Source organism: Halichoeres trimaculatus, unplaced genomic scaffold (assembly GCF_033239565.1).
Source record: "Halichoeres trimaculatus isolate MK-OKI-2021-1 unplaced genomic scaffold, fHalTri1.1 fHalTri1_scaffold_1, whole genome shotgun sequence".
NCBI classification, from domain to species: Eukaryota; Metazoa; Chordata; class Actinopteri; order Labriformes; family Labridae; genus Halichoeres; species Halichoeres trimaculatus.
Window position 1 is genome coordinate 43868432 of NW_027437179.1, and position 21663 is coordinate 43890094.

At 44.9% G+C, this 21663-nt stretch overlaps 1 protein-coding gene across 1 annotated transcript; it reads left to right on the plus strand.

Annotated features, from left to right (window-relative positions):
* The first annotated feature begins 599 nt into the window (after positions 1-599).
* ywhaba (tyrosine 3-monooxygenase/tryptophan 5-monooxygenase activation protein, beta polypeptide a) lies at positions 600-21219 on the plus strand. Its single transcript, XM_074673212.1, has 7 exons — positions 600-745; positions 11272-11431; positions 14058-14198; positions 15914-16037; positions 17306-17469; positions 17583-17678; positions 20297-21219. The coding sequence occupies exons 2-7, from the start codon at positions 11279-11281 to the stop codon at positions 20351-20353; spliced, it is 735 nt and encodes a 244-aa protein (XP_074529313.1). The 5' UTR covers positions 600-745; positions 11272-11278; the 3' UTR covers positions 20354-21219.
* Positions 21220-21663: the final 444 nt, after the last annotated feature.

Below are 21663 nucleotides of genomic sequence, written 5' to 3' on the forward strand. Positions count from 1 at the left end.
TGATTTAATAAAAACAAAATGAAAGTTCTGTTTTTTTTTTGTATTGCTCACTCATTTTAAGATAGATAGATAGATAGATAGATAGATAGATAGATAGATAGATAGATAGATAGATAGATAGATAGATAGATAGATAGAAAAAAATCCAACATTAAATATACTATCTTAATTTTTTTATATGGGCTATAAGGCCAAATATCCTGATTTATATTCAAAAACAGTTGACATGTGCTCAGCTGATTGTAAAATGGCGACACAAACGGGCTGGGAGCAGACTGAAGACGTGTTTTGAACGCAGTGTAAGGGAATCATGATGGTGTTTGATGGGCTGTGTGTTTCAGGGTGTGCAGTAGTCGTGTAGGTGGTGTGGTGGGAGAAACAGAGCTGCTTGTTATAAAGTATAAAATCAGTGTAACCCACACAGAGCTGTCAGCTGACACGATGCTGAACTCAGATACAGCAGCGGCCTCGTGGAGACAGTTACCGTGGAAACCGGCGTACGTCATCCTGTAGCTGGTTGCCATGGCCCTCCTGACGTCAAAGCCCCTCCAAAGATGCTCGGGAAACCCCCTGGCACGGTCACTATGGATACTGGCGGGGGGAGGGGTGGGGCTTAGAGGAAGCGGAAGTGTCAGACCAGGCGGAAGTGGTACTGCCCTGAATACCCTGAGCAGCGAGCGGAGGACGGATTGACGAAGTCCCATCGTTCAGAGACGAAAATCAGGATCCATAGAACGCTCTAAATGTAAGTGAACACACACATCGGCCGATAAATGTCTTATACACGGGGTAGTGATCGTCTTACTCGGGGAACAGCAGCCCCAGCGGTGGCCTCATTCCGTGCCACTGCGGCGGACGATGCCTATTGTGGTTAGGGGCTGGGTGCGAGGATTTAGGCCGTCACTTGTGGTCTAAATGGTGAGAAATTAACACACAAAACACTCACGTTGAGGTTTTCTGTGCTCTTTTTGCTCTTGATTTCAAGAGGTAGTGTTACATTTTGAAGGCCCCGGCTGCGGTCGATGCCATGCGTGCTGCGCGGTGACCGTGCAAAGGGGGAGAAGCAGCGGCACCCGAGTTTGGCCATTTTGACAGCTTAGCAGCCGAGCCCAGGTCGGGAGCAGCCGAGAGCAGCCGAGCCCAGGCCGGGAGCAGCCGAGACATTTTAGCGATGAATGCTAACTGCACGATTGGTTAGATAGTGAAAACTTAATGACTAGCTGCTGCTTCACTGGAAAAAAAAACACATAAATCGCCTCTTTATTTTAAGACAGTAGCGTTCTGGCGACGTCTTTCGATGAGCCCTATCATGGCGTAGTGAGACGATATGTAGGCTAACCCACCCTTCCCATTTCCCGTCAGTTCTCTTTCCAAAAACTTAAATATTAATCAACTACTCAGATATGGTTCGCCTGTACTTGGTAAAATTGAACCGCTTATGTACATAACCATGAAACGATTTCAGCTCCAGGCTCGGCCTTGGCGCATAAACGAACGCTATTCAGATTGAACTGGGTCAGCTCCGTTTAGCTGTGCTAACAGTTGATGCAGCATTCAATTGCACTGTGAATGCTCGGATTTTTTTTAATTCAGAAGCGGTTTCCCTCCCTTTCCAATCAGGATTTCAAGTCTTGCATTTTTTTTATTTTTATTTTTTGTTAAATGTTTGATTATAAGGTTTGACTTAAATCCAAGCGGGCATCGATTAATTATTGCAATCACGGAATAAGGTTTTTTAAAAAAAAAAAAAACAAAAAAAAACGAGGCGTTCAGCATGTATTTAATAAATTGTGACTTAGAGATTATTTATCCATAAATAAAACTTTCCTCTCAAAGTGTCAATGTTACTCAATCCATACTTTAAGAGCCAAGTCTAGTAGCTATTTTTGTCGATTTTGAACCGTATTTCCCTGTTGAAAACTCAAATGTCCGTTTTTCCTGTATGGTGTAAATGCAACATAGGGCCAGCGGCCGTTCACCTAGCACGCTAAGCTAATAGCTAAACCCAGTGGCCGTGCTCCGACGCTCAGTTAGCATGCTAGCTGGCTAATCTATCTCTCCATCTTAAAATTCCGCAGGGGAATGCGACAAGGAGGGCGTAGCTGTTTACAGGCCGTCTTTCTAGCACGACCCGTTTATTCTTAGCCCAGAGCCGTGTTTTTAAGCATTCGTGTTAAAAACAGGTCCCCGGGGTGATGGTTTTTGAGCTGTTTAGTGCCCCTCGTTTCGCGGTGTAGGATGGTGTTCTCCATTTTTGTCTCTGCGCATTAGCCTGATAACCCTAATGGTTGCTACCATCATCGCTAATGTTGGGAGTGTTGAAGGCGTGCCAGATGATTGTAGCTGACCGTGAAGGCCGCGATGGATCACTTTGGACCAGTCTGCAGGCCGCTGCGGCTGTTTTGGGCTTTGAAAGCTTTTAAAATCATAACGAACGGCGTATTACCCGAAGCTAAATGCTAACGTCAGTACGTAAGCAGTGAGCCTTCAAGGTGTAACAAAATGAAAGCACCATGAGTACAGCACATGCAGACTGCACATTCACTTCCCGTTCAACAAGCTGAACAGCATCCCCATCTAAAGCGGTGGGTGGATATTTTTTTTCCTTTTACAAAAAAATAAATAATAATATTTACTAGTGTTATCAAACAATTTTATTTTTTACCTTTTTTATGTTAAGATAGATAGATTATCCAATCTCTGAAATGGATCAGAAGATCAGGGGGAAAATACATCAAAGCTCTTCTCATGTATGCACTCTTTAAAATTTCAGGAATATTTCGGGACATCCTGCCCCAGAAACCTTACTGTTATGTTCTTTCACACAGCCAGAATGTTGCCAGATTGGGTTGGTAGTTTGGGGGTTTGAAATTATCTAAAGAGCATACAAATGCACCAGTAACATTAGAAATACTAAAAGCTGACATTTTAATTGGTCTGAAAGCACTTTACAGTTGAGGCCACGCAGGTAAAAAAAGATGTAAAAACAGAAAAAAATGTGTTTCTTTGACCCCATGACAGTGCAGAAATGGTTTGAAACAGCCAGAAATGCATGCCAGACCAGTAGGTGGCAATAATCAGGACTTTACATCAGACACTGTAGTAGAACATTGTGTCCATGTATATTTAGCGTCTTTCGAGCAAGTGTGAAAATAGAGCTCTTTAAATGCTACATGAAATCTGTCTGTTGTGGTATAATGATGCACAATACATATAAAGAACAGCTGCAGTAAGAAATTTCAGTCCATGATGTCAGTATTTCGTACAATTTTAATTGCTTCTGCTCACAAAAGTTAAAAAAAAAGGGTTTTAAAGATTTTCACCTTGGTAAGAATTTTTCAGAACCCCAGATTTCATTTACTTAATGATCTGTTAACGAATGGGAACAAGACAGAAATGTAAAGTCAAATTATTGCTGTAAAGGCCTCTGTCAGCCCCAACACAAACTAATTTTTGCCTGTAATGATAAACAAATGAAGCAAACTGTCATGACCTAACTGTTTCAGGTGCATCTCCAACACCTTCTGGTCTGGATGTTCCCAACATGTAAATATTGAAGTCAGCAAACGGACTCACCAAGATTTATGTCAACCATTTCAGGAGTAGAGATGCCCAGGTTCAAAGAGTCAAAACATGAAGAGTCGTTATTACTTTGACAATCCAACATTTTTTTAATGTTTAGCTTAGCACAAGCAGAAAGATTTATGATATTTATAAGTATTTCACAGACTTTGCTGCTACTGTGGTATATTCATTTAAGGTGAAATTGTGCAAATTGTCTTTAAAAATTTGCAGTTTAAAAAAAAATGTAAAAATGCATGAAGTAAACAACTGCTGTCTTTCAGCATTCATCAGAACAGGTGGTGTGTCATATCATTGGTTGATTAATAAGACCTGATAAGTGAATCAAAGTGCTGAGTGAGGACAGTGTTTTGGGCTCTGTGGACCAAAAACACTGGACTTCTGTTGATAATCTAATGATTGATCGCACTGATCACAGAGGAAATGGATCTTTGAATTCATAATGACCACAAACACTAATGGCCTGACAGTTTTGTTGTTGTTTTTTGGGTAAAGGAGTGGAGCTGCACTTAGTTTCATCAGATAATTGATTTTATGATTCAGCCCTTGAATCAGCACTGGAGATGTGCCATTGTTGCATTTCCGGCTTCGAGTCTCATAATGACTCTGCAAAGCCCAGGAAGTGAGTAAGAGCTGTAGGGTGATCAAACTTTATGAATAAAACCCCTTTCTTACTCTTCTTCCTGCATCCTGTTTTTCACAGGTCAGGTGTGGCTCTTAAAGCGGCTTTACGCCCAAAGTGTCCTGAATAAAGTCAGAATTTGAATACAGATCATTCAGGGTGTGGCTCCACGACACGTTTGCATCAAACTGTAGTTTTTTTAAGCTCTCTGAAGCTCACGGTTTAGGTAGTCGGTGTGTTTTTAGGGAGTGATGTGAAGTCATTGTTTTTACTGTTGGTAATTTGATCGTCAGAAATAAAAACATACTCTGAGTGGGCTTTTGTATCAGGAACAAGTTCCAACTTGGATCTGGCTCTATATTTCTCAGATTAGAGGATTTGATAAGGCACAGGAATTTCAATTCCACTTTTCAGCCCCGAGCAGCAACACAAATCTTCAGGATTAAACCTCAGGGAGAGTTTCACAGTCCACAGGAGCTGTGCTGCCAGGAGCTGCTGCTGGGGCAGCGTTACACCGCGTCACACCGCGACACACCGCGTCACACAGCGTCACATCGCGTCGCACCGCGTCACACCGCGTCACATTGCGTCACATCGCGACACACCGCGTCACACCGCTTCACATCGCGTCACACCGCGTCACACCGCGTCACACCGCGTCACATCGCGTCACATCGCGTCACATCGCGTCACACCGCGTCACACCGCGTCACATCACGTCACATCGCGTCACTGGTGACGCAGCTCGTCAACAAAGTTGTAAGGAGTGGATTGTGACGGACGGCAGCTTGTATCAAATAACGCCTAAAGACCATGATTTAAAAAGAAACACGTTTCATACTAAAGAGGAAGACTGTCTAATTTCCTTACATATTTCCTTCAACACAGCGTGAATTTCGTCCTTCATGGCGCTGCGTGCTCTGTCCTCAGCCAGTGGTAGCTGCTGTGGTCACATCCAGTGACAAAACACATTTTCTCTGAATAAATAAAGATACTGAACATTAGACATGCTGGTTTGAACAAATGTTAATAAATAGCTCCCCTCTATTGATCTATTGGTAATTAGCTTGATTTCACAATTAAGCAGAAACCAGCCTGTGCTGCCCTGTACTGTTTCAGGCAGACCGTACGGTAAAGATGGAAAAAAACGCATTCTACTTTTAAAGAGAGCAGAAAGATAATTGGGTTAGCCCAGCAGAGGAACGTTAGGTAACAATAATCATCATCTCCACTGTCAGTCATGACCAAATGCTCAGGAAACCTGTGCTTAATGAGAAAATGTCTTTTGAGTAATAAATAACATAAAAAACATACAACAATACACTACTACACAGCAAATAAGAAAAAACAGATTGAACTGTAGGTGGTTGATTTTAGTTAGATAAAAAAAACAGTGGCATAAAAATGAACAAGTTTCCTGGATAATTTAGAGAATATACAATTATTCATGTTAAATAAACTGTAGACAGATCACTAAGTTGGATGAGGTACTTGTCTAAAGGTTGGTCCTTCTCCAAACATAAATGATGAATAAAATTTCTCCTGGTAAATATCAAGATTGACAGTTTTACTTCAAAGATGTTTCCACCAGGCGGTTCAGTTTGTCTCAGTACGGCACATTTTATGATGTTTCCTTTGACTAAAACCAGGACAGATCCTCAAATGACCTGTACCGTCCCACTTCCTGGTTCCCTTCTGTTGGGGTATCAGACTAAACCGATCCGACCCCAGAAGGTGGAGCTACAAACACTGCAGTCTGCTGATTGGCTGAAAGAATGGTCACTTCCTGTGTGCCAGCAGCTGCTGTATTTCTCCTGGCCGCTCACAGTCTTCTCTGAAACAAAGTTTGATTGATCTTTGTAACAAAGAGACACATGACGATCACGGAGAGGACGAATGATGGATGTCTTCATCGTCGGATCTTTGTTTACTGTGCCGTGTTTTTCTTCTTCGTTGGATTTATTAGCGGGGTACGCTGTGTCATGCTGCTATGGCTGCCAGCATCTGGTTTACACAGCGCCTAGCAAGGAGGGCATGGTTGGATCAGGCTTTACCAATCCAACCCGTACCAGACTGTACTGGTCCAGACCGGACCACTGGGCGGGAACAAGGCTTTATAACAGCAGCTTTGACTCAGACTGTTTCCATGTGAAGACGCAGCAGCGCGGCCTCTGAAGACTGACAGCAAACGTTTCAAACACTGTTGGTCGACGCCTGGTCTCAGATCTACAAGAAGATGTTTGTAACTCTGGGATGGATCCACGGACCTGGAGTGAAGCTGACATTTTTAACCACCAGTGTGAAGCAGAGTAACACCACCTGGATGTGACACCTGGTGCTGTGGGGACTGGACTGGACGTGAAGGTGAAGACGTGAACGTCATCCAGGGAGTGCTGCAGTGAAGATGGTTTGTTTTCCAGCAGCAGCAGCTGAAGGATTCAAACAAACTCCCAAACCCACACAGGAACGGCTTAAAACGTACATCAATGTCCCGGCAGGCTTCATCAGAACTCGGTCCAGTCAGGAATTCATGGCAGGACATGAGGAGTGTTCACCAACAGTCCCCGAGCTCCTACAGATCTGCAGACCAAAATAGCTTCAGCATGGAGACACTGAACCTGACAAATGTTGAAGCTGGGGAGGAAACTGCAGATATCTTCATGTTCTGGTCTGTTTCAGAAGGCTCAGTGTTCCCCTCTCCTCCTGAAAACAGGATTGGTGTCTCCTCCCTGAGCTGCCCCATCGATCTGATCAGCTGTGGTTGTTTCTCCTCTCCATCCGAGCAGGAGGAGATCTCTATTTTTATCCTGCAGATGTGAGCGTGGAGCAGGACGAGCTGTGTGGGAGTCTTCACATTATCTTATTTCTCGTACGCTCGTCGGTTGCTCTTTTGTTTCTCTCAGATAAATGGATCTACGTTAGAGTCGGGTGAATTAGATATGCAGATGCAGAGCATTGTGTGGCTGTTGCAGCGCGTTGTGTGGATGTGGAGGGAGATGGAGGCGAGGCTGTGGCCTACTTAGACCTACAGATTCATCTGGAGAGCAGGAAGCCCTCTGGGATGAAGCCACTTTGCTGGAATTAAAAGGATTTGTATCAAGTGCTGTGTGCTGCTCGTGCTCTGCTGGGTCTTACATTTTGCTTTTTGATGCTACGCTATCGCCAGCGATTATCTCCATGAGCGTGGATGAGCTGGTTTGACCTGGTCTAGGCGTGAACAGTGAGGCCCCTGTGTCTGCTGGTTCCCCCTGAGGGCAGTCGCCTGCTCTCAGTCCTCTCACCAACAGGAGAGCTGTGTGTTTCTGCTGCACGGCGAAGCCACAACGGCCTGACAGCAGCGGGATTATTTTAAGATAGCAGAGTCTGAAGATAAACTCTTCAGCTTTAGCTTCCCTACGCCCTGAGGAGGACGCAGCCACAGATGGAGGCAGCTCAGTCAGCTGATCACACCATCACAGGTGAAATGTTACACACAGGTAGCCTCGTCAGGTTTTTAGGAGAGCTGCACGGTTAATCTAATCACTGATGAGCAGGGGCGGCTCCAGACTGTTTACACTCTGGTGCCTGGACCAGGGCAGGGGACTGGCTCATGCAGAAAAGGAGGGATAGACTGATGATCGTCCAGGCCGATACTCAGCATTTTGAGGCGTATCTGCCTTTTTTTTTAATCCAGCAGCTGATAAGAAATTAAATTTCAGCCTGTGTTATTTTGTCTCCTCTTTGTCTCAGTCTCTGCAGCGCCATCTGATCGGTGACACGCAGAGTAGAGATGTGCCATACCACACCGTCTACGATAATGCCGGTTTAATTATTTTGACAATATAAATTAGTCATTTTGCGATATTTACAGTGCAGAGACACAGTGACGTACGACGCCCCCTGCTGTGTAAAAAACAACAACGGCCAAGAGTGAAAGCAGCATCAACGTTGTCCTCTCGTGAGGGTTTAGAGCCTAAAAGAGGAGCTCCCTCAGTGATGAGGAGGAGGTTTGGCTCAACAAAGATCAGACACGCAGAAAAACACATTAAATGCTGAATGTGCAGGAGAAATATTAGCGTGAAGAGTGGTAACACCACAAACATGTTCCAAACACACGGCCGAACACAACCAGGCTGTGAAGACACCTGAGGAGGACGTGGAAGCTACGTGATCATGGGTGGAGTTTCTGTCTGTAGGACGGACGTGTGGTCGAGGCGTAAGCCAGAACTTACCTCTAACTGTCACATAAAGTTTTATAAACTGACATGCTTTGATATTATTCTTATATGCATGTCGTATCATTTTAAGTCTGCCCCTTAGTATCAATCAATCAATCTTTATTTATATAGCGCCAAATCATAACAAATGTTATTTCAAGACACTTTACAAAAACATTTACAGGTCTAGACCCATAAATGTTAATAAAATTGTATTAGCAGAAACCCAACATCAAGACAAGATAAGGAGTCTTATCTTATCTTAATCCACCATGAGTACAGGACTTTGCAGCATTTAGCAAGTTACCATGGAGAGGAACAACTTCCCTTTAACAGGCAGAAACCTCGGACAGAACCAGACTCATGTTAGACAGAGAGACAGTAAACGTGAGGATCCATGTAAACTTAATGGCATGATCTTAAAAGCACTAAATTAGTTGCCTTAATGAATTTTGTTAGTAAATAATGTGAAGACTTGTAAAATATAACTTCCATGAGGCTGTTCACTCATGCAGTGACAGATCACCCTATAGAGCCGAGGTGTGGATCCTAACTGTCATAATCAGGAGCTGTCTGCAGGACTCCTTTGACTCCTCATTACCCCCTGACGCACAGTGCAGGGTTTTACAATCAAATCATTTATGTTTTTAAATCGTTTTGTCACGTATAGCGACAAAGATTACATGGATTGAAAGTACACCACACTTCATAACAGGTATAGATTTATTTACAGGCTCTGCAGGTGAGTAAACTTTATATATATGTCCTGATCTTTGGACATATTTTTGAATAAATTCCCCTACCACTGTAAGGAGATTCAGTCTGCATGAAATTATTTGACAGGCGAGGGCGGGCCCCTTTGAAAAGTATACAACTTTTTTATTAGGGAAACTAGGGCTGAACGATTTGAAGAAAAGACTGAATTGTGATTTTTCTGGCAGATATTGTGATTTCAATTCGATTCACGATTTTCTTCAAATCAAGCTTTGGGATATTCACATGTCGGGCTGAACGATTTTAGGAAAAGATCTAATTTTTCTGGCAGATATTGCAATTCACGATTTTTTAATCCTCAATAGTGATGATAAATAATCTGTTTTCATCAACTTCTACTCCTAAACAGAGGCTTTGTGTTGTTGACCTGCTTACCAGCACTTTTAACATATAGATTGTCGACAAATTTGTAAAACAGAATGTGTATGATACTTGACACAACAGATCCTGAGTCAGTCAGGAGCGCTGCAAAAAACTGCTGCTTTGGCAATCTCAAAATTGCGTTGTCTAAAATTACGATTTCGATCCGAAAACGATAAATTGTTCAGCCCTAAGGGAAACCCTGAACCACCTGTTCCTGCAGGAATCCACACATGATAACAAACTTTTATGGTGATTAATCAGTATGTTAAACTCACCTGGTCCTCCCTGAACTTCAGCTCCTTCAGTCCTCCTCCTTCCTGTTGGTGTCCTTATAGAAAGGATGAGTTGTGTCCTCTCACATTAACTGTTCCTCCTCCAAAACCTCAGATTTCCTCTGGATCTGACCTACAACTCTGTTTACATTTCAGGCCATAGTACATGACTGGAAAAGTGGCTTCATACTGTGTGACCAATAAAAATGCTGTTATTCAGAGGCAGCAACCACTGATAATACGTTGTTTTTTCCCCATACTGTCCTTTCCTAAAAGTATCGTGATAAGATTTTGAGGCTTTATCACCACCTCTAACACTGAGACATTTTCTGGAAAACTGGACTTCCTGTAGAAAACTTTAGGGATCGGTTTATTTTTTTAAGTTTTCGTTTAACTTTATCAGAGAGCTGCTGAGCCTGGAGCTGTTTGATAAACACGAGCTTTAAGGATTCAAACTAATTTAAGTACAGGAGTTTGTTTTATCCCAAATTTTGACGCCAATATTTTCACTTTTACTGTAAATGAATATCAGCCACAAATATCAGCTGCCTCCACCACTAATAATCAGTATCAGTCCATCAGTACAGGAAAGCATGAACTGTGTGAGCCCACACTCCAATAAATAACATTAATTTAGTTTGTTTGTTTGATGAATACAGGATTAAGAGGCTACAGCTTTAACAGATAAACTGATAAACCAAACCAGACTGATTAAAATCATTTCAAACTAAAACTTATCTGAACAGAGCAGGACAAATCTTACAGAGCCACTTCAAACACTCAGACGTTTACATGACAAAAGATAAAGTAAAAGTTCAACTAAACAGTAAAATCAGAGTAAAACCAGAGCTTGGAAAAACAAGACAAGAGTTAAAAGTGTGTGGTACAGTGATAGTTTTACAGTGTAATTACTGACAGTAAACCTGTGTTTTCTGCGATGACGCCTGATGCTCTGTGACTCGTAACACACTCACAGCACCGTCTGCGGCACGTAAGCAGAGCGCCACCGCTGATCAGAGATGTTCCTCTCAGGAGCTGGTTAAAGTCTGTTTTATTGGGTCGTTTCTGGTAATGAAATGAATTGTTTTAGCACACAGCCTGTAAATACCTCTGCAGACTCCATCAGAGCAGACTCTCTGCACAATCCGAGCAGAAATAATCAGATTTATTCCAGCTCAGAAAGTCTCCTTATTGGAGGATTTCTCTGCTCCAGCCCTCACTCTCTCAGGCTCTGCTCCACAAACGGGAAAGATCTCCACATTTTCAGTAATCTGCAAACACGCTCCGTCTAAAAACCCGTCTACGACTGCTGTGCACTGACGTGTGTGTGTGTGTGTAGATGTGTCATATCCATGTTGTAAAACACACAGAGCCTCCAGAGCTCTGTGAAGCTGGGATGACTTTACCCTGTTTCTGCTCTGTCTCCATCTAACCCCGTCTCTCCACCTTCTTCTCTCCACAGCCTAAAAATGGATAAAGCGGAGCTGGTGCAGAAAGCCAAGCTGGCAGAGCAGGCTGAGCGCTACGACGACATGGCCGGCGCCATGAAGTCTGTGACGGAGCAGGGCGGCGAGCTGAGCAACGAGGAGCGCAACCTGCTCTCTGTGGCCTACAAGAACGTGGTACGTCATCGACAAACGTTTGATTCTTAGAGAGCAGCAGAGCCTCAGGAGGCTCCTCTGCAGACAGAGACCTCAGAGGGACACATTTCACCACACAAAGCTAACAGCAGTCTTATTTTACTCCTTTCTCATTAAGCCAAGGTGAGTAAAGAAAAGTGTAGTGGTGCTCCTGGTTTAACAATCCTAAAGGTTTGGAATAGACACGCTAATCTGAAGCTCTTTGTGAGGATAGAAACAGCAGTGAGGAAGCTACCACCATCAGTGACGTGTGTCTGAGACGTTGATCTAATGAACCAGAGGAGTCAGAGGAGAGTGAAGCCAGCAGCTTTATCAATCAGTCCATCAGGCTCCCTGTGGTCCACACAGTCTCATGGAGTCCACACAGGCCCCCTGTGGTCCACACAGGTCTTCCGTGGTCCACACAGGCCCCCTGTGGTCCACACAGGCCCCCTGTGGTCCACACAGGTCTCACAGAGTCCACACGGGTCTCGTGGAGTGAGCCGAGCAGCGACTGCCGGCAGCTCCTCTGATTCTGCAGCCAAAGGCACCAAACCAGTTTTTCCTGAAGGTGTTATGTTCCTGTTAAAGCTGAGGCTGTGTCAGCGCAGACAGAGGAGTTCAGCTCTGAGTCTCCGTTCACGGCTGAGCTCCTCTTGGTTTCCATCTCAAGTCCCACCCAGCTCACTTTAACACCAGCTGCAGGCCAATCACAGCCAGGCAAGGCCGGACACTCAGGGGGGGCGGTTTGGACTTCAGGAGGCCTGTGAGGACAGTATGATAGACCCACTTTTCTCAGTGTGCAGACGCTGGTCTGGGAGTGGGAGCGTTATACACCGTCTGTGGATCTGTGACACACAGACACATGTCACAAAAACAGGGTGTGTGTGTGTTTGGTCCAGATCCAACACTGTGTGTGTGAGTCTTTAGTGGAGGCAGATTTAAGGTTGACCTTTACCCCTCGCTGAGGGACCACAGAGAATCAGGGATGTTAGAAACCACTTCACCGTGGAGTAGGGCTGCAGCTATCCAATATTTTAGTATTGGAGTATTCTACTGAAAATCCCATCGAGTAACCGGATAAAATACAGTTTTGTTTAGTTAAAGAGCAGTTATTTTTCAAATGAATTTTTTTCTCTTTAAGAAACAGAATTTTCTGATACAGCATGTCAGTTAGAGCACTTGATTTGGTAGCTCCAAAATCTGTAAACACACTTTGACACATTTTTTTGTGTCTTGTTCATCTCATCAAATGTTGCGGACCCAAATATCACCCATTTCATAGAATGACCCGTTAGTCTCCAAACTCCAGGAAAGAAGCTAGCTTTGTTGCTAGTTGCTATTTTGTTTAAGCGGTAGCTTAAGGGGTCTGAAAACTCTCTAAATATGGCCTCAGCTCTATTTGAAATACCACTCTTTGATCTTTTTTAAAATTAAACAATTCCTCCAGGCAGAGAAAATTACTCGAGTATTTTTGTAATCGAGTACCTGGAATCATTCGAGGAATCGTTTTAGCTCTACAGTGGAGTGGGTACCACTCAGACTGGTACCAGTACCAGGACTCCCCCTGGAGTACTCAGAGTACTAGGGATGGAGGAAAAAAATCCTTAACAACACACGTTGTGACCAAATCTGAAGTTAAACCAATAAAAACACTTTGTGTGTTAGATGGTTCAATATGTAGCCGGTCAAGCTTTAAGGATTTAAATTAATCCAGTTTTACCACAGTTTTCAGCAGTTGTCAGCGCCGTACGGCACCATTACAGCGACGTACTGGGATGTGCTTGTTTCCTGCACTGACTGTCTGTGCTCTGTGCTGAGACCAAACGTAGAGGAGCAACAAATCAGAGCATCTGTAATAGTTTAATTTCATCTGAGTCTGACTTTATTGTTACACAGTCCAAGTTTATCATTATTAAAGCTAAGTTTATATTATTTTTATGTTATTTATGTTTATATTATTTTTTTATAATTTATGTTTATATTATTTTTATGTCATTAATGTTAACACTATTTATATATATTTTTTTCATATTTTTTGTATTAAGTTTATATTATTTTCTTGTGTTTAAAGCAGCAGCCAACAGTTCAGTATCAGCATTGACTGAGCAGTGAGCTCTATGCTGGACTGAAAATAAACAGTATGACAAAATATTTACTCTGACCTTTTTGAATCCTGCACCTGGTTAATAAGGTATGAAAAACTAATACTAAACTGAAACTAAACCGTGTTGCCAAAATCAAAACAAAATAAAAACTAGAATGCCCGCTCTAAAAATGATTAAACAAAACTGTAATGGAAAAAAATGTCAAAACTAACTAAAACTAAACTGTAATGACAAATCAGAAACTACTATAACCTTGGTAGTCACCAAACGTCTGTGGCTGTTGGCTGGTTGGTGAAGTTTGGTGAGTTTTGGAGCACGTTCAGCCTCCTGATGGTCACTTCATTCAGCTGTAGACAGGAAGTAATGACCCGATGTAATAATCCATCAGCCTAAACCGTTTCCTGATCTTCAGCACGGTCCCTGGTCTGCCATCAGTTCAACGCTGCATGTATGTTATCCCCTCCAGCCATCAGTGGAGGGCGCTGTCCCTGTCTGTGGCTGACGGTGTTTTTCTCCATCAGGTGGGGGCCCGCCGCTCATCCTGGCGCGTCATCTCCAGCATCGAGCAGAAGACGGAGGGCAACGAGAAGAAACAGCAGATGGCTCGCGACTACCGCCAGAAGATCGAGACTGAGCTCCAAGAAATCTGCAACGATGTGCTGGTACGTGGGGGGGGGGGGGTATGAAGGAGGAGAGCAGCTCCTCTGGGACAGCCAATAGAAACGCTCCTTACTCAGGAGCTGGCCTGTTGAAACAACCAGTGTTTCCCCCAGCTTTAATGATGTTTGAGATGGAAAAGTGCCTCTTTCCTTCAGCTTTGTCATGTCTGCTCATGAGATAACACATTCAAAATAATTTAGGGGAAATGGTAAAAATAAAAGTGTCAGAAACAACAACAATGCACACTGAACCAAACCTAAAACCAGGTTTGTAGACTTCCTGCCTCCATCTCCCTCAGGCCTGAGCAGAGCTGGCTCCAGCAGCAGCTCTGCAGTATATAAACACACAGGGCGTTGTTTGTGTGGGCGTGTTGCTACAGGTGCAGCAACAAGAGGAGGAAACCTGATCCAGGAAGTGCAGTTTAGTTACACATCACTTCCACTCAGCTCAGGCCTGCTGATGCAATGATCCAGAGGCCTGATCCTGATCCAGTTTAGAGACAAAGACCTCAAACTTTGGGTTAACCTATGAAATAATTAATCATCAGAAGCCTCACAGACACAAACTGTCCTCTGACTGAACAAAGGATTTTAATCTCCTGATGAAGCTGCTGAAGAGGGCAACAGATTTTAAAGCTTTAGATAAGAAGTCACTCCCCGACGGTTGTTGTTCCTGCTTTTATTTTCTGACTCGCCCTCTTCCACCTGCAGGGGCTTTGACCGGCTGTGAGGGCTTTTATTTTGGAGGGATGCAGAGATGTAGCTTTACAGAGTGGTCCACATGGAGTCTGAGAGACTAGACAAATCCTGAGTCCATCAACATTTCATACCCTTCTTTCAAACACAAATATCTGAGTCCAGAGAACAGAAAACTGCAGAGTTTCTTTTCAGAAGCAGAATAAACTAAATCTCAGCGAGGCGTTGATCGATTTTTGAAGGAGGTGAGAGTGTCTCCCAGCCCAGGCTCAGAGACGCTCAGAGACGCTCAGAGACGCTCGGAGAGCTGACGGCCTTCAGGTCTGATCCGATGAGAGCTGGGAGGAGCAGCCTCACATTTCCAGGTCCTGACGGGGTAAAAGCAGGAAGCGCTGAAGGTCAGAGCAGACTCAGATTTTTAGCGGCTGAGCAGACTGCTAATAATATCTCCAAGGTCAGACTGTGAGCCTGAGCGGTGATGTGGCGCTGAAGGAATGAGGAGGAGAGGACGGGTGGAGACACGCTCTCCTTCAGGCTGCCTGAACGCTGAGCTGGAGCAGAGACCTGGACCAGGAACCAGCTGAGAGGAAATCCACCTTTCTGCTGGAGTTTCTGTCATATTTAACACTTCATGTCTCACTGAGGGTAATTAACAACCAGCGACGGTATCAGACCTTCATCAGACCAGGAAAAAACTCTAACTTCAGGATTTCTCTGAGCTTTTCTCCAGGTTACAGCAGCACAGGAAGACAAACATATCAGTGAGATTAAATCAGTTTTTTAACCTCCTGAAATCTCACATTTCTCCAAAAACTGACACAAAGCTTACAGTTGGTTTGGTAAGATTGAATGTTCAATGTGAAACAGACGTTAAACCAGTTTAAAGATTGTTTCAGTGTCACAAAAACTAACTCTTCTTTCTAAACCTCACCAGCTCTCTGTTAGGTCAAGTTTCATGCTTTTATTTTGAAAAGTTGACTGCCAGATTTCTTCACCCGGTTCCTCTTGCCTGTCTCTTTCAGGGTCTGCTCGATAAATTCCTCATTGCCAACGCAACCCAGGCGGAGAGCAAGGTGTTCTACCTCAAAATGAAAGGAGACTACTTCAGATACCTGTCAGAGGTCGCCTCTGGGGATTCAAAGAAAGGTGAGCGCGTCTCTGTCCGGCCTGCTGTTCACAAAGCAAGAGCCCAGCATCAAACGCCAAACCCCAACCAAACCCCAACCAAACCCCAACCACATCCCAACCAGTCCCCAACAGAATCCCAACCAAACACCAACCAAACCTCAACCAAACCTCAACCAAACCCCAACCACATCCCAACCAGTCCCCAACAGAATCCCAACCAAACCCCAACCACATCCCAACCAGTCCCCAACAGAATCCCAACCAAACCTTAACCAAACCCCAACCACATCCCAACCAGTCCCCAACGGAACCCCAACCTAACCCCAACCAGACCCAAACCCAATCCCAAACAAACCTCAACCATACCCCAACCTAACCCCAACCAGACCCAAACCCAATCCCAAACAAACCTCAACCATACCCCAACCTAACCCCAACCTAAACCCCAACCTTAACCCCAACCTAACCAAACCAAACCCCAACCCAAACTGAACCCCTACTGAACCCCAACCAAACCTCAACCAAACCCCAACAAACCTCAAACAAATGCCAACCATACCCCAACCCTAACCGAACCAAACCCCAACCAAACCCTAACTGAACCTTGTCTAAACCCCAACCAAAACCCAACCTATCCTCAAACAAACCTCAACTAAACCCCTACCGAACCCCAAACCTCAACCAAATCCCAATCATGCCCTTACTTAACCCAACCCCAACCAAACCCTACCAAACCCCTACCGAACCCCTTCAAGACCTCAATAAAACCCCAATTAAATCCCAACTGAACCCCAACCTGATCACAACTGGACCTTGACCTAACCCCAACCCAACCCCAACTAAACCCAAACCCAACCCCCCAGCACTTTGGTTCCTGAGCCGCTGCTTCAGGGTGAATGACCCTCTGACTCTGAGCCGGCTGTGGTCATGAGTGGGTTTTAGACCATCCTGACTACAGATAAACAGTTAGAGCGATCCCCCCTCGGGGACGTTCAGCCTCAGACTCCTCCAAAGACCCTGGTGTGGTAGAAACAGCAGGAGCAGGAGGATTGAAGATGTTCAGACTTGGTTTCTCTGATGATTTGCTCCTGACAGCTCGCTCTGATCCGTTCTCGCTGTCCTGGCTGTCCTCGTGTCTGAGGGACGTTCACGTTCACTCATTAGCAGGAAGTCAGAGCAGCAAACAGCCCTCAGGTCTTCAGAGACAGGGTTAGGATCTGAGCAGGATCCAGCGTGGTGTATCTGTGTGAAATGACCGCTTGTTGTTGTTGTTGTTGTGTGTGCAGCGACGGTGGAAAGCTCTCAGGAAGCCTACCAGCAAGCCTTCGACATCAGCAAGAAGGACATGCAGCCCACACACCCCATCCGGCTGGGCCTGGCCCTCAACTTCTCCGTCTTCTACTACGAAATCCTCAACTCCCCCGAGCAGGCCTGCAGTCTGGCCAAGCAGGTGGGTCCCTGGCTCTGTGGACCACCAGTCCTCCGGAGTCCTCAGGAGTCCTCAGAGTCTGAGCCGGTCTGAGACGGAGATGCCGGTTTTAAAATGTGTTGTTGTCTCCGCAGGCTTTCGACGAGGCCATCGCCGAGCTCGACACCTTGAACGAGGATTCCTACAAAGACAGCACGCTGATCATGCAGCTACTAAGGGACAACCTGACTGTGAGTTCACCTCCTCTCTCTGTCCTCCGTCCTCTCTGCGCCCACACCAACCGCTCACATCATTTCCATCAAGTCGCACAGAAACAACCCTGCGTGCCCGCTGCACGCCAGGAGCTGCGTGGAGTTAGGATCTCCAGCTCTAAAACTTGTCCCACATAGTCAGAGACCGTGCCCGCTCTGCGAGGCCAACACATCCATCCTCTGTGGGGGAGAAACTAGGACACGAGCTGAGCATGAGGGAGGAAGGAGGTAGGAGAGGAGAAACCTTCAGGTCTGAAGCTCAGCGGCCATGTTTTTCCTCAGCTCACCTGGGTTAAAGCTTCAGGAGCCACAAAGTCGACTCTATCTGCACGATAAAAACCAGAATGTTAAAAACTCTGTGCATCGTTAAAACCTCATGGTTAATCAATCAATCAATCAATCTTTATTTATATAGCGCCAAATCATAACAAATGTTATTTCAAGACACTTTACAAAAACATTTACAGGTCTAGACCCGTACATGTTAATAAAATGTTATTAGCAGAAACCCAACATCAAGACAAGATAAGGAGTCTTATCTTATCTTAATCCACCATGAGTACAGGACTTTGCAGCATTTAGCAAGTTACCATGGAGAGGAACAACTTCCCTTTAACAGGCAGAAACCTCGGACAGAACCAGACTCATGTTAGACAGACATCTGAGGAGACTGTGTTGGGGTTAGAGAGAGACAGATAGAGGAGAGAGAGTGGGGGGGGGGGGGGGGGGGGGGGGGGGGGGTAGGGATACACAGACACACACATACACACACACACACACACACACACACACACACAGAAAGGGAGAGAGAGAGAAACAGACGCAGTCTGAAGTTTGGCGCTGTGGCGACAGTTAAGGTGAAACCAAGGTTGAGGTTAATTACCCAAACATGAAGTTTCTTGAATTTATCAAACTGTATGTGTGGCGTCTTAGTTTTTCATCTTTGATAAATTTGCAAAACTTTAGAAAATTGTTGAAATTTCTGAACACTTACAAAAATATTGCAATTTTAATCTTATAGATTTTTTTTTATCAATTTCAAAACAATTTGAAAATGTAAAAGGTCTGCAAAAACTTTTAATTTTTTTTTAATTTATTGGGAAAATTAAAAAAAAGTGAAATCCAGAAAAATCTGCATCAATTTCAAACGGTTTAAATTTTAAAAATTTGCATTAACAGAACAATTCTTTATTTCAATAATATTTGTAAAGCTAGAAGAAGACACTGCAAAGGACCACGTCCAGGGTCAGGACTGAGACCAGTTTATTAACGAAGAGCGCAACAGGTTGAGAGGAGCTTTAAGGTTTCTGTGTCCATTTCCTGAATCACTCAGCTCCACTTCAAACCAGAGTCAGAGACGCCTGCAGCAGAAACAGGAAGAGCAGCAGAAACTTCAGTTTACCTGACGTCAGAGACGCGCTCAGAAACAGGAAGAGCAGCAGAAACTTCAGAGTTTACCTGACGTCAGAGACGCGCTCAGAAACAGGAAGAGCAGCAGAAACTTCAGAGTTTACCTGACGTCAGAGACGCGCTCAGAAACAGGAAGAGCAGCAGAAACTTCAGAGTTTACCTGACGTCAGAGACGCGCTCAGAAACAGGAAGAGCAGCAGCAGCAGCCACGTGTGTCCTGCTCTGTCTGCATCAGACAGAAACGAGAGCCTCAGTTCAGGGTTTCCACGTGTTGGTCGTCTCCTCCTCTGCTGTCCACGGTGGACCAGTATTTCTCCGTGTTAGAGTCTTAAAGCCACGCAGAGCACTAAATCAGGGTGTCTGCGGTGTTTGAAAAAGTATTAGAAGTTTTTAAAGTTGATCAATCAGTTTTGGGAAATTAGGGCCCTTAAAAAGTCTACATTGTGATTTTATGATGTATTAAATTTTGTAGGTATTCAAGCTTTGACTCCAAAAATATCCATGAATATTTATTTCCTTCTTGCGACTGTCCCCTGATTGGGACGTTAGACATTTGACCGATAAAGTTTTAAAATAGAGTAGAATAGAATAGAATAGAATAGAATAGAATAGAATAGAATAGAATAGAATAGAATAGAAAAGAATAGAATAGAATAGAGTTACTTTATTGATCCCAAACTGGGAAATTGTTGTGTTAACAGCAGAAAACGACGGAGTCATTAGAGAAACACAAAAATAAAAGAATAAAAAAATGAAATATATACATAAAGACTCTGGTTACAATAAGAAACAACTATAAAGATTTTGAGAGTTAAATACACCAGCTATAAATGAAATTCTTTCAGGCTTTATTCCTTCTCAGCCAACATAATGTCTGTTAAAACACAAACTACAACAACTCAAAGTGGTGATAAAGTCTTTAAACTTTTTGAACGGTGTTTAAAAAGGCTTAAAGTGTTGAAAACAACCTCAGGATTTCAGCGTGGACTCTGTAAATGCTCCTGGAACTCAGCGGGGTTAACGTGCAGGAAGCTCTGCTCTGAGTCTCTGATCGTCTGCTGTTTTATCCTGCTGCTTCCTCTAAATGTTCCAGTCCGGTCTCTGAGACCTGGACCTGGGTTTGTCTGACTGAAACGTGAACCTGGATCAGAGCAGTGACCTGTTTCTCCGTCTGTCTCCTCCTGCAGCTGTGGACATCAGAAAACCAGGGAGACGAGGGCGAGACCGGCGACGGGGAGAACTAGAGCGCACTTCACTGTTAACCCCCCCACTCTCTTCCTCCTCCTCCTCCTTTTATCTCTCTTCCTCTTTCTTCTCTTCTTCCTCTTCGTACACATAAAAACAGCCCGTTCATTCCCTCGTCCCACCTCGTCCCACCTCGTCCCACCTCGTCCCACCTCGTCCCACCTCGTCCCACCTCGCCCCACCTCGCCCCACCTCGCCACCCGGCCTCCCGACGTCCCTTCTGTATAACCAACAGCATGAATAGTTCCTGACCCTCACCCACAGGTAGATCCTTTAAAAGGAGTGAGGGGGGAGAAACGAGAATCCATCAGCCCTCCATCACCCCCTCCTCCGCCCTCCCTCCTCCCTCCATCACGGCACTCCACGGCCCGGCGGCGGACTCCACCCAGCAGCCGGTCCGGGCTCCTAGCACGCAGGGAGGTTTTTATCCCCGACCAGGAAATCAGTTAACGTCTTTTAGAGCCCACTTTTTACCTCCTCATTTAATCTTCTCCTTCCCTCCTTCCTAACACCTCGGTGCGTCCTCCTCCCTCCTCCTGCTCCTCCTCCCTCTCCTCTTTAGCGAGTTAATGCATTTATCTAGCTGTCCATCCCTCCTCTTTTTGGCTTTTCTTAGTGTACTGGCAGAAATGGCTGGTTTTATTCCACTATAAACAAGACAAAAGGTTATTAAACTGTCCGTTTATTTTCAACAAACACTGTGATGCTTAGTTTTTGCTCCTCACCGAGCGACCTCCAGCTGCAGAGGGTGTGTGTGTGTGAGCAGCAGTGACGTTCTGCTGACGATTATACAGAAGGGGGCTCCACAAGGCTGTATTGTGACACTGACCAACCAAAACCCACCCTCTCACCTGCAGAGGCTCACCTGCAGAGGCTCACCTGCAGAGGAGTCTCACCTGCAGAGGAGTCTCACCTGCAGAGGAGTCTCACCTGCAGAGGAGTCTCACCTGCAGAGTCTCACCTGCAGAGGAGTCTCACCTGCAGAGTCTCACCTGCAGAGTCTCACCTGCAGAGGAGTCTCACCTGCAGAGGAGTCTCACCTGCAGAGGAGTCTCACCTGCAGAGGAGTCTCACCTGCAGAGGAGTCTCACCTGCTGAGTCTCACCTGCAGAGGAGTCTCACCTGCAGAGGAGGCTCACCTGCAGAGGAGTCTCACCTGCAGAGGAGTCTCACCTGCAGAGGAGTCTCACCTGCAGAGGAGTCTCACCTGCTGAGTCTCACCTGCAGAGGAGTCTCACCTGCAGAGGAGGCTCACCTGCAGAGGAGTCTCACCTGCTGAGTCTCACCTGCAGAGGAGTCTCACCTGCAG

Excerpts from the sequence above, each read along its gene's own strand:
- ywhaba (XM_074673212.1), top strand. The coding sequence starts at position 11,279 with ATGGATAAAGCGGAGCTGGTGCAGAAAGCCAAGCTGGCAGAGCAGGCT. Across the intron at positions 11,432-14,057 it reads CTGTGGCCTACAAGAACGTG|GTGGGGGCCCGCCGCTCATC; the intron begins GTACGTCATCGA and ends TTTCTCCATCAG. Across the intron at positions 17,470-17,582 it reads CCTGCAGTCTGGCCAAGCAG|GCTTTCGACGAGGCCATCGC; the intron begins GTGGGTCCCTGG and ends TTGTCTCCGCAG.